The sequence below is a fragment of the Scyliorhinus canicula genome, chromosome 21 (genome assembly GCF_902713615.1).
Source record: "Scyliorhinus canicula chromosome 21, sScyCan1.1, whole genome shotgun sequence".
NCBI lineage: Eukaryota > Metazoa > Chordata > Chondrichthyes > Carcharhiniformes > Scyliorhinidae > Scyliorhinus > Scyliorhinus canicula.
In genome coordinates this window covers 41110017-41123465 of record NC_052166.1, presented here as the reverse complement: position 1 = coordinate 41123465, position 13449 = coordinate 41110017, and the positions used below count along the sequence as shown (strand labels likewise).

The 13449-nt window shown below is 45.3% G+C and overlaps 1 protein-coding gene across 1 annotated transcript in view; it reads right to left on the bottom strand.

Moving 5' to 3' along the window:
• The window catches only part of LOC119955787 (myomegalin-like), a 160412-nt gene extending 148496 nt beyond the window's left edge, over positions 1-11916 (bottom strand). Inside the window, exons 1-3 of the mRNA XM_038782364.1 lie at positions 11676-11916; positions 4168-4238; positions 2284-2351 (exon numbers count right to left, since the gene is read on the bottom strand). Coding sequence (XP_038638292.1) covers positions 2284-2351; positions 4168-4238; positions 11676-11728 — 192 coding nt within the window. The 5' untranslated portion in view covers positions 11729-11916. The remainder of the gene's footprint in view (positions 1-2283; positions 2352-4167; positions 4239-11675) is intronic.
• Positions 11917-13449: the final 1533 nt, after the last annotated feature.

The window sequence follows — 13449 nt, the reverse complement described above, 5'->3', positions numbered from 1 at the left end:
AACTATACTGTGAAAGTATAATTAAAGCCAGGCGGCGAAGAAACTATTAAATGAAGATTTAGAAGCATCTATGAAATTGAATAAATGTAAAATGCACACAAGCTTCAGTACGATTAAATTCCATTCGACACGAGTGCAAGAAAACCGAAATTATTCCTCCTTGGATGATGGGAAAGTGGAATTAGAAACACAAAGAGATCAATTGTGATCTTATTGAGTGGCGGAGTAGGCTCGAGGAGCCAAATTGTCTACTTTTGCTCCTATTGTCTAAAATGTCAACACTATGAACTGTAAGGAAAATTTAATCATTATTTGAAGCACATGAAGATACTGGACTATGGGAGAATAGCAAGCGGTGAGATTAGTTTTGGCTTTTCTCTCTCAAAATGCTGACAGGTATGGTTGGCTGCTGAGTGGTAACCATTTATGGTCCCAGTGTCTGTGGTGATCGTGAGATCTAGATTGTCCCCATATGTAATCACCAGTGGATGGATAGCTTTCAGAAAACAAAAGCTTTTCATGTTATCTGTATCTATTAAGAAGTCATTTCAGAAGATAAAAGCTTTATTTTTAAAAAGTCATAACAATTTTATCATCAATTAAGAATGGCTTCATGTTATCACACTGTTCAGCAATCATGTGGCATCACTGTTCAGGGGCTGGTTTAGCTCACCAGGCTAAATCGCTGGCTTTTAAAGCAGACCAACAGCACGGTTCGATTCCCGTACCAGCCTCCCCGGACAGGCGCCGGAATGTGGTGACTAGGGGCTTTTCACAGTAACTTCATTGAAGCCTACTTGTGACAATAAGCAATTTTCTTTTTTTTTCATTTCATTAATGGTAAATCAGGCCATTCTCCCACTTCAGTGCTTTCTTTACCTTTAGCTACATGGCCTAAAACAAACAAAGGTCTCTAGGCTTGAATGTGAATGCTGCCAAAGATGCTTTTTTCTTGACTGAGCCAGGCAATTTCAACTATTCATTGGTTCATAGATACTGAAAGGCACAGCAATTAGTACAGAACTGACAAATCTTCACATGAACCAAGAGAATTTTAAACTCAAAAACATCTTTTTAAGATTAGCTCAGTAGTGGTTCAGTAAAACACAAAAGAACCTTCCTTAGTAACCCAGCAAAGTGACCAGATAGAATAGCTCAGCTATATTAATTTCATCCCTTTAAAGGGCAGACATGACATGCCTCCAATCTAGTCAGCTTTTCGAAAGTCCACCTCCCGTTGGGTGTTTTCTGATCCAGTTTGGTCATAATCGAGCCCGTTTGTAAACAACAAGCTTCAGACCTTAAATTGAAGAGACATCTGAGTGGGATAATAAACTTTCTTCCCAGGAATGTTCAACTGGACAATCAGATGCTGACGTTTCTCAAGTGTTTCATCTCTAAATAAGTTAAAGATGTTTTTGAAAATGTGCAATTTGAGAAAGGAACAAATATTATGGTCTTCAAGTGGGGCTTAATAGTGCAGTTCTGTCAGTGGTCTTCAGCAAGCTGCATTTCTTTTTCATTTAATGTTCTGTAATTTATCAGAAAATGTCCAGACCTTCAATGGCCATTAGGTCTCAACATTTTAAGCAATAAGCAACCATAAAAAGACATCACAAGTACTTCATAAACTCAATTTATTTACAACGTGTCAAATAGTGCTACAACAGCATCAGAATTTACCAAATGTTTTTTATTGCCCATTTAAAAACAGGGAAGAAAGGTCCCCATGCCAGAGAATGAAGGGGAATAGAGAGAGTTAAAATTGTAAAAACGATTTGAGATCCTCAACGGTAGAGCTTTGATTGTAATAACTCGTTAGTCCATTGTATAATTCAGACATTCAAGCGCCAAATATTTTTCCTAGGATTTCTGCAAAGATAGTAAATTTTGATGGAGCAAAAAGGATAAGCATCAATGGGATAAAATTTTGCCTTTTGGAAAAATAATCCAAATTGTGTACACATGAAAATGAATACAAAGTTTGAGAATAATCGACAATAGAAAAACATATTTGAAAGTTATGACAATATCTCAAGAATCAAATATATTAGTTTAACTGCAATGGCTTTCGATCCTTTGCTCATTCATATAAATAAATATTGTTGATTTATAAGTAATAAATGTAAGGAAGAAAAATAGACACCTTGGTGTTTTACTGGAGGAAAGAATATGTCTGGAATTTGTGCAGTTCTAATGTAATTTGAAGAGGATTACTGGCGATTCAGATGAATCTTTTCTGGGGTTAAAGTAATATATACATACAACAGGTTTCTAACTTACTGTTTCAAACTCTTTCATAGTACGAGCACGAACAGGAGATAATTTCCCAACAGTTACAATCGGCAGCTCTGAAAATTGAGACAAAAGGATTAAGTGAAAAAATTCAAATAACATCGTCATCGTGAATGGGAAAACAAAGGATTGAGGCCGAACCCAGACTCAACAGCCCTTCAGTTTTGAGACTGGGACAGACAAATATGGTTGATCACATCCTTCCACCATGCAGGAGAAAATATATGCAAACAGCTTAGCTGGTCCACTTGTATTTTAGTTAAAGCTAACTGTTCTGGACCAACTTTATGCAATGAGCTTATAAACAGCCAGATGATCTACTGGTAAAGTAGTGATGCAAATGAATACTATTGCATTTCTAGTTAAAGCAGAAACCTATAAAGATCTGGAGAAAAATAAGCTTTTTTTAAAAGTGCAAATACATTTTAGGAATTACATGCAGTTTATAGAAAGTAATCTATTCAATCTTTTATTTGATGAATCTTCTTGCTACTCAAATAGGTTGCACAGTATGTAGCACCATTAAATTACTTACCTAATGTAAAATTCAAAACTAGATCATTTTTTTGTTTATGAAATCACAGAAATATTACGATACGGTTTCTATAAAGGCACTATAATTTTTATTCAAAAGTACATTTTAAAAAGCCTATAAAAAGGTTAGTGATAACACACGAAGGTCCACAACAATCCACAGTCATAAAACGTTTCCATCTCTCTCACGGGGTCAGCAATTATTTTAAACAGCCTTTGGACGGATGAAGCCATAAACTATAATAAACTAAAGTCGAATAACAGATTCAAAATTGGTTTTGCCCTTCACAGAAATTGATGAACATTTTGTTAAATACTTCAAAGCATGTTTTGGCTTCAAGATTCCCAGAACGATTATATTTGCCAGTAAAGAACATTTTCTGGAATAACTGGATGGAGGACAAGTTGCAAACATCCCCATAGCCAGCAGTAGGCATCAGGGAGTGAGGGCTTGTTGTGGACCTGGTGGACAAAAGAAAATCTTGCTCATCACTATAAAATCACTAGGAAATATAATGACAAGTCTACTGCACCAAAGTACCTTACCAAATGGTTATCATGGAAACATGGAGGGCACAGATTGAACAGACCACTACAGATCCACAGCTAAATGATGTGAGGCACATTAAGAAACACCGAGGTAGAATTAACCTCCAGCAATGATTAAGGGTAGGTGTCGTGTGAGAGTACCTTTAAGAAATGGGGGTTTATAAAATAGTTGTAGTGGATGTACCTTTAATAAATGGGTTTTTATCAGTGATGTCAGAGTGTGGGTGGAACTGGGCTGTGTCTGCTTTTATTTTCACTTTGGGCTCGCAGCTACAGGGTGTGTTTAGTTTTGTTTTAGACTTTGGGGTAGCAGTCACAGCAAGAAGGTGTATTAGTCTCTCTCTCTCTGCAATCTAAAAGACTGTCTACAGATCCTTTGGTGATTTAAACCTAATACCTGTCTCAGTAGAGAAGTTAAACCGGATGCCTTTCTGTAAAAAGGGTTCTTTTTGTTTTATGGATGTTGCAAGGAAAGATTAAGAATTACTTAGAAAGTACTGTATTCTTTGGGGGATTTATTGGGTGATAGTTGTTAAGATGTTTACTGTGGGTTTATAAGTATTAACTGGTTTCATAAATAAAGTGTTTTAATTTAAAAGTACTGTAGATTTCTGTTGCATCACACCTGCAGAGTAGAGAAGTGTGCCCCCCATAACCACAACCTATTCAAAGTTGTGGGTCAGGTGAATTGCATGATACACCTTTTGAAGTTCTCTAAACCCTGGCCCATAACATAGGCTACAGGTAACCATCTATGAAGGTGAAATTAAATTGAAACAATGTACCTACCAAGGGCATTTTCTTTGACATCACTGTTGTCTGCAGCAACTGTGATATCTGGTAGTTTGGAGACATTGGAGCTAAAACGCATAAACAAATATTTCATGAAAAAAGATTATAGCCAAGACAACTATAACAAGCAACAGCAAAATGTGAATAGCTCTCTCTGCACTGGGGCGTCCCTTAAAACCAGTACTGCGATTATAGCCCAAGTTGGTGGTGGGGCGGATGAATCAAAACGCAATCGTGCCAGCGATATGACGTGGGTCCCAACCCTGGAGTTTTCTTCCCCCAAAGTCCCAGATTATACGGCACAGAAAGCCATCGTTGCTGCCGACGGCTTCAGCGCCGCTTTTCCTGCCCAACATCAGCCTTTGCCAATTTCCACGAAAATCTCATCCTAAATGTCAAGTTTTAATAAAGAAGGCATCAACTAAGAAGTCAAGTGACAATAATATTGTACAAGGTTGCATTCAGAAAATGATCTAAGTGTTGCATTGAAAAGACATCAACATGAAACATTAACTCTGCTTTCTCTCTCCATAGGTTCTACATTATATAAACTATTTAGATTATTGTACAGAGTAGTTGTTGATTACAGCGGGAGTTCCCAAACTAGGTTCCATGGAACCCTGGGCATGAGAGCCTCCCAAGGGCTCTGAGAGAGGGGAGGTGAGGCAGATCCGTACAATTAGCATTTTGTGCGGTTTCCAACTAGTGCAGGGAGGTTGGATTTTCCAGAATCTGGCCGCATATTGAATAAGCTGCAAACAGCACAAAACTCAAATTGTACAAATCAGAGAGAGCGCGAACAGCGTAGCAGTCAGGCCCCAGGCCTGGAGCAGATAGAGGCGAGTACTTGCGCACATGTGTGTGTCTGAGACAAAAGCAGACTTGAACAGTAACACTCCCTCCTCTTTCTCCCCCTCCCCCCGCCAAATAACAACGGTAAAACCAGGTATGTTTTTTTAAATAAGAGAATTTAAATTATGTTAAACATATACATATAATTTAGGTTTTGGCGTGTTTGTACCCAATCATTTTTTTGAGAATTGGCTCTTAAACACAAGAAGAATATTTCTCGGGGGTTCCTCCAGTATTCCTGGGGGGTCAAAGGGTCCTGTTGGTGGAAAAGTTTGGGAAACCTTGGGTTACAGCATTTATGACATTCCAGCACATCTATTTACATAGTGCATTCAACATAGAAAAAAGCAAGCTAGCTGGCAGTGGTTACAAACAAAAGGGAGGGGAAAAGCTACATAAAGAATTAAAGGTGACTGGAGAGAAACATGGGGCGGGATCCTCTGAACACAGACATCCCCGTTTATGCCGGAATTGGGGACGGTGCCGTTTTTGCGATGCTCCGCCCCCTCAAAAATGGCAAACTCAGAGTATGCCGCATGGACAGCCTCAGGACGTCACCCAAGGTTCTCCCCCGATGGGCTGAGTCCCCGACGGTGCGGGACACGTATGCTCTCACAGGTCGGGGACCTCGCATAGCATCTGCAGACTGAGTCCAGAGCCACCAGTCGGAGGAAGCCATTCCGCTGGCAGGGGGGCAGTTTGTAGCAGGAACGGTTCCATGCGTGGCCACGGACCAGGCCATTATCCGGCTGTATCCACAGGTAAAGCCTGGGGCTTACGCTGCGCGGCTGCTAACCCCCCCCCACCAGGTAGGACATAATCACTACACCACCATCTTCCCCTGACTGCACTGAAATGTCAGTCTAGATAGAACATAGAACGATACAGCGCAGTACAGGCCCTTCGGCCCTCGATGTTGCACCGACATGGAAAAAACTAAAGGCCATCTAACCTACATCCATATCATCCATATGCTTATCCAATAAACTTTTAAATGCCCTCAATGTTGGCGAGTTCACTACTGTTGCAGGTAGGGCATTCCACGGCCTCACCACTCTTTGCGTAAAAGAAGATTATGTTCCTTTTGTCAGAGTCAGAAGGTGATGGCTTCAGGCCTCATCAGTCAGCCAGACAATTAAGCTGGGGCGAAATGGTGGTTAGCACTGCTGCCACACCAGGGTCCCAGATTCAATTCCAGCCTTGGGTGACTGTGTGGAGTTTGCACTTTCTCCCAGTGTCTGCTTGGGTTTCCTCCGGGTGTTCCAGTTCCTTCCCACAGTCCAAAGATGTGAAGGTTAGGTGGACTGGCTCTACTAAATTGCCCCTTAATGTCGAGGGATGTGCGGATTAGGTGGGGTTAGGGGTTGCAGGGATAGGGCAGGAGCCTGGTTAGGGTCCAGAGGGTCGGTGCAGACTCAGAGGGCCAAATGGTCTCCTTCTGCACTGTAATGGTTCTATGATTCCGATTGTAAGGTAGTTTCAGTTACAGTGACCATAAAACATTTGTCAATGTTCATAAGGACACTGGATAAAAGGAAATTTCTACGGGTGTTGGAATCTGAAACCAAAGTGAAAATGCTGGAAAATCTCAGGAGGTCTGGCAGCATCTGTAGGGAGAGAAGAAACGTTTTGAGTCCAGCTTTGACAAAGGGTCATCTGGACTCGAAACGTTAGCTCTCTTCTCTCCCTACAAATGCTGCATGCTGCCAGACCTGCGGAGATTTTCCAGCATTTTCTCTTTGGTTTCATAAGGACATGTACATATGAAACCAATCTGCCATCTTTTCCTGTTCTGACCTACATGCGACTCCATACCCACAATAATGTGGCATGGCTCTTTAATTGTCCTCCGAGGTGGCTTAGCAAGCCACTCAGTTCAAGGGCACTTGGGGTTAGGCAATAAATGCTGGCCTTGCCAGTGATGCCCAAATCCCATGAAAGAATAATAGGCTAAAAGAAATGTTCTTATACGGAGACCAGGTCTGTCTTTTCAGGTAGATGTTAAGGATCCCATGGAACTATTTAAAGAACAGCAGGGGATCCTGGCCAATATTTATAACCTATGTAATTGGAACTGGCCATTTATTTCATTTTTGTGGTGCATTTCTCGGCGCAAACTGGGTGCTGTGTTTCTTTTCTATGACAATGTCAAACCTTGACATTATGACCATTATATAAAATTATATTGCATTATATAGATTTCAAAAGCAACAATTTGTCCCATTACTGCAATCACACCATACATAAAAGGTTTTGATTTCTTTCAGTCTGCTTACAGGATTAGCTTTTACATTGTGAATGTCAGCCAAAACTTGTGGGTGAAAGTCTGATGACATATCCTAGCACAGCAACGAGTGTGACAAAACATCTCAAATTTCATGCTGAAGCAGTAAAGTCAAATCTTACATTGCTAGTGTTGCTCACATCTCTCAAAAGCTCCACATGATTCACAACAACTAAAGCAATGAGTTTAAAAAAAAATTCTTCCTTGCAATGAGAGCGTCACTGACATGGCCAGCATTGATTATCCATCTCGAATTTCTTGGAACCTTTGCAGTCCATGCGGTGTGTTAGGAAGAGTTCCAAGATTTTGATCCAGCAACAGTGAGATTATTCCAAGTTAGGATGGTAGGATAGCGTACAGCTTTGAGGGGCACGATCCCATTCATCTTTGTCCTTGTCCTTCTAAGTGATGGAGGTTACGGGTGTGCAAGAGGCTGTGAAAAAGAGCATTGGTAAGTTGCTGCAGTGCATCTTCTAAATGGTACACCCTGCTGCCGCTGTCCAATGGTGATGGGAGTGAATGTTTAAGTGGTAGCATTCAAGCTGGCTGATCATATGGAGTGAATTGAATTGGAAGGGTGGATCATCCACTCGGTAGTTCTGGCTGAAGCTGTCTCAGCTTTTGCATCATGGAGGATGGAGATATTTGTGAAGTCTCCTCCTCTGGTTTATTGTCCACCACTATTAATGACTGATGTGGCAGGACTGCAGCATTGGGGGGGGGGGAGGGGCACGGCAGCACAGTGGTTAGCATTGTTGCTTCAATGCCAGGGACTGGGGTTCGATTCCAACCTCGGGTGACTGTGTAGAGTTTGTACATTCCCCCAGTGTCAATGTGAGTTTCCTCCAGATGCTCCAGTTTCCTCCCACATTCCAAACATATGCAGATTAGGTGGATTTGCCAAGCAAAATTGCTCCTTAGGGTGGGGCTGCAGGAACAGGGTAGGGGATTGGGCCCAAGTAGGGTGGTCTTTCAAAGGGTCGGTGCAAACTCAATGTGCTGAATGGCCTCTTTCTGCACTTTAGGGATTGTTGTAGATCGCTCAAGTCTATAGCGGGTTGCTTCTGCTATTATGTACGTGTTCCTGTGTTGTAGCTTAGCCTGGCTGGTACCTCATATTTAGGTATGCTGGATACTGCTCTGAGTTGCTCTCCTACAATCTTATTGAATCAGGGCAGTCCTCTTGAGCTGACGGCAATCATAGAGTGAGGGTATATTCCAGGTGATGAATACAGGTGGTTGAATACAATTCTGCTGTTGTTGATGGTCCACAGCACCTCCACATTTATCCCATTTAGCACAGTGGTAGTGTCACACATGATGGAGGGTGTTCTCAGTGCAAAGGACTTCCCTATCTATAAAGATAGTGCAGTAAGAGAAATAGGCCAGGTCTTTCCCTCTTGCTGGTTCTCTCATCACCTGCTACACGTCCAGTCTGACAAGTAGGTCCTTCAGGACATAACAGCACATAACAGTGGTGGTGCTACCAAGCCACACTCGATGAGGGATATTGAAGTCCTTCACCCAGAGTTCTTCCTGTGCACTTGTTACCTTCTTCCAAGTGTGTTCAACATTGAGGAGTACAGATTCATCAACTGAGAGAGGACAGTATGTGGTAATCTACTGAAGGTTTCCTTACCGAAAACTATGAGACTTCTCAGGGTCCAGAGTTAATTTTCAGGATTTCCAGGGCCATTTCCTCCCAACTGTATACCACGTCTCCTCTGGTGGATCTGTCCTGCCAGTGGGACAAGACATACCCAGGGAAGATGATGTATGAATGCAAGACATTGGCTGTGAAGCATGATCGACAAGTATGATTTGCAAGAGCTGTCACTTTGTCAGTGGGTCTTATCTCCAATTTTGGTACAAATTTAGTGAGAAGAACTTTGCAATCTGTCCTTGTTGTTTCTGATAGCTAGGTCAATGCCAGATTATACTCCCGGTTTTAATTTTATTCAACTTTTCTGCAGCAGGTTGATTAAAAAGTGGGTGGCTTGATAGGCTACTGACCTGTGTGTCTGGAATCATATGTAGGCCAGCAAGTACGACAGATGTCCTTGCTTAAAAAAGGACATTTGTAAACTAGATGAGTTTTTACAACAATCTGCCTGTTTCATGATTATTGTTAATGTAATTAGCTTTTTATTCCGGATTTAGTAATGAATTTAATTTCCCCCAGCTCATGTCACCAGAGCATTAGTTGAAACCTTTTGGTTTGGTAGCCCAATAACATTACCACAATTGTACCATCCCATGAATAACAATATTGATTACATGTGCAAAAACATTTTTCTACTTCCACTACCTCGGCTGCCAAAGAAGAAAAGAACAGCAAGACCATGATAACATCAGCAGCTCCGAGTTCTGTCACATCACCCCGACATGGGCACATACCAACCTCCTTTCATCATTGCTGGGTCAACATCTTGAAATTCCTAACACGACTGTTCAAGCACCATCTGCAGAGGTTCAAAAAGCTGACTGACCACAATCCCAGGGCAACTGGTGGTAAATAAATGTGACTTTGCCAACATCATCCACATTCCATGAACATATTATGTCTATGTACTAGTTAAAAGTATACAACATCACACCAAGTTAACAAAAAAAAAAACCCTGTTCCAACCCATTGAAAAGTTCAAGATCTAATAAATAAAATTTCTGTGGACTGGCTCACTAATTAAGTAGCATCGTGCAGTGTCACGGTGACCCAAGTATCATCTTTCACCACAAAAGACAAGTAATATACACCGTTAACTAGTACTATCAGTTACGCTAATTTCTTCCCTCCTGTTGCCTTGCATATGTTGCGACAAGAAAACATAGAACATAGAACAGTACAGCACAGAACAGGCCCTTCGGCCCTCGATGTTGTGCCGAGCAATGATCACCCTACTTAAACCCACGTAACCCGTATACCCGTAACCCAACAATCCCCCCATTAACCTTACACTACGGGCAATTTAGCATGGCCAATCCACCTAACCCGCACATCTTTGGACTGTGGGAGGAAACCGGAGCACCCGGAGGAAACCCACGCACACACGGGGAGGACGTGCAGACTCCACACAGACAGTCACCCAGCCGGGAATCGAACCTGGGACCCTGGAGCTGTGAAGCATTGATGCTAACCACCATGCTACCGTGAGGCCCCCTAAAACGTATCAATCTTTGCAAGAAATAAAACTTAATGTTTTCAATCTCAGAAAATGTAGATAGAAAACATTATACAAGCTAAACCTGAACTAAAAGCAGAAAAATGCTGGAAAAACTCAGCAGGTCTGGCAACTGTGGAGAGAGGGAGTTAACGTTTCGAGCCCGTATGACTCTTCTCCAGGATAGGTTATCAGACGATGATAACAAATCGGATAAGTACTCGTTGTATTTTCCGACAGGGTGTTATCCATAGGGGATGGCTGGGCAATTACATCCAGTTAACAAAGAGCAATCGGAGTATCAGTTCCTCATTGCAAACAAAACAATCGGATGCTCAGTTTATCAACTTGACACAAGGAATACAATAGAGGTGATTGAGATCTGCTGCTCGCCAGCCAACCAGCGGGTCCCCAGTGCAGCTCTGCCGCTCTCCAACCAGCCTGTCCCCAGTGCAGCTCTGCCGCCAGCCAGCCGGTCCCCAGTGCAGCTCTGCCGTTCGCCAGGCCTGTCCCCAGTGCAGCTCTGCCGATGGCCAGGCCGGTCCCCAGTGCAGCTCTGCCGATGGCCAGGCCGGTCCCCAGTGCAGCTCTGCCGATGGCCAGGCTGGTCTCCAGTGCAGCTCTGCCGATGGCCAGTCGGTCCCCAGTGCAGCTCTGCCGATGGCCAGGCCGGTCCCCAGTGCAGCTCTGCCGCCAGCCAGCCGGTCCCCAGTGCAGCTCTGCCGCCAGCCAGCCGGTCCCCAGTGCAGCTTTGCCGCCAGCCAGCCGGTCCCCAGTGCAGCTTTGCCGCTCTCCAACCAACCGGTCCCCAGTGCAGCTCTGCCGATGTCCAGGCTGGTCCCCCGTGCAGCATCTGATGATGCTCAGGAGTGGTGGACGGACGGGGCACAATGACACCTGGTTCAGTTGGCAGCGCCAGCCTGGGGGAATTTTCCGTTAACAGAGGCGGCCTGAACACACACACAGGCTGTGGGGGTCACCCTCCCGCAGCCGCTCGGTTGATGACAAAGCGGAGAATCAGCCGAGTCGGTCACAGGGCGATCGACAATAGGGTGGGAAAAAAATAACGTCCAATATTCAAACAGGAGGGCAGCCTCCTGCCGTTCCCTCCATCCACCACCCGCGCCGCGTCCCAAACACCAACTGCACAAAACGGCACAAACCGGGTTCAAAGTAATCCCGCCACCGGACTCCGGGTTCGCAGCACCTACCTGCCGTTAAAATCCAAAGGTAAGGTCGGGTCTTCCCCAATAACCGAATCCATCGCTGCTTGTACAGATTTCACTCGCTGTCAGATCCGGGCCGCGGGGATTATCCGAAAGCAGGATCCCACCACCTCCTCCGCACGCCTGGACCCTGGTCCTCGTCCCTTCCTCCACCCTCCCCGCTCACACCGGATTCAAACCGGATCAGCCCTCTCCCGCTCCAGCTCCGCTCCGGATTGAACCGCCGCCATTTTAACCGCCGCGCCGTATCATGGGAGTGACAGGCCCGCGCATGCGCGGAGCCCCTCTCTCAACAGAGGCTCTGAGCTGGCAGATAAAGAGAGTGAGTGAGGGAGGGAGGGAGTGAGTGTGGGAGAGAAAGAGAGTGTGGGGAAGGGAGTGAGTGTGGGAGAGAGAGAGAGAGAGAGAGAGAGTGGGGAATGGGGAAGGGAGTGAGTGTGGGAGAGAGAGAGAGAGAGAGTGGGGAAGGGAGTGAGTGTGGGAGAGAGAGAGAGAGAGAGAGAGAGTGGGGAAGGGAGTGAGAGAGAGAGAGTGGGGAAGGGAGTGAGAGTGGGAGAGAGAGAGTGGGGAAGGGAGTGAGAGTGGGGAGAGAGAGAGTGGGGAAGGGAGTGAGAGTGGGAGAGAGTGGGGAAGGGAGTGAGAGTGGGAGAGAGAGAGAGAGAGTGGGGAAGGGAGTGAGAGTGGGAGAGAGAGAGAGAGAGAGTGGGAAGGGATTGAGAGTGGGAGAGAGAGAGAGAGTGGGGAAGGGAGTGAGAGTGGGAGAGATAGAGAGTGTGGGGAAGGGAGTGAGTAAGTGTGGGAGAGAGAGAGAGAGAGAGAGTGAGTGAGTGTGGGGAAGGGAGTGAGTGTGGGAGAGAAAGAGAGTGTGGGGAAGGGAGAGAGTGTGGGGAAGGGAGTGAGTGTGGGAGAGAGAGAGAGAGAGAGTGGGGAAGGGAGTGAGAGAGAGAGAGAGTGGGGAAGGGAGTGTGTGGGAGAGAGAGAGTGGGGGAAGGGAGTGAGTGGGAGAGAGAGTGGGGAAGGGAGTGAGTGGGAGAGAGAGTGGGGAAGGGAGTGAGAGGGGGGAGAGAGAGAGTGGGGAAGGGAGTGAGAGTGGGAGAGAGAGAGTGGGGAAGGGAGTGAGAGTGGGGAGAGAGAGAGAGAGTGGGGAAGGGAGTGAGAGTGGGAGAGAGAGAGAGAGAGAGTGGGGAAGGGAGTGAGAGTGGGAGAGAGAGAGAGAGTGGGGAAGGGATTGAGAGTGGGAGAGAGAGAGAGAGTGGGGAAGGGAGTGAGAGTGGGGAGAGAGAGAGAGAGAGAGTGGGGAAGGGAGTGAGAGTGGGAGAGAGAGAGAGAGTGGGGAAGGGAGTGAGAGTGGGAGAGAGAGAGAGAGAGTGGGGAAGGGAGTGAGAGTGGGAGAGAGAGAGTGGGGAAGGGAGTGAGTGTGGGAGAGAGAGAGAGAGAGTGGGGAAGGGAGTGAGAGTGGGAGAGAGTGGGGAAGGGAGTGAGAGTGTGAGAGATAGAGAGTGTGGGGAAGGGAGTGAGTGTGGGGAAGGGAGTGAGTGTGGGAGAGAGTGTGGGGAAGGGAGGTAGTGTGGGAGAGAGAGAGAGTGTGGGGAAGGGAGTGAGCGTGGGAGAGAGAGAGAGAGAGTGTGGGGAAGGGAGTGAGTGTGGGAGAGAGAGTGGGAGAGAGAGAGTGGGGAAGGGGATGAGAGTGGGAGAAAGAGAGTGGGGAAGGGAGTGAGAGTGGGAGAGATAGAGAGAGTGGGGAAGGGAGTGAGTGGGA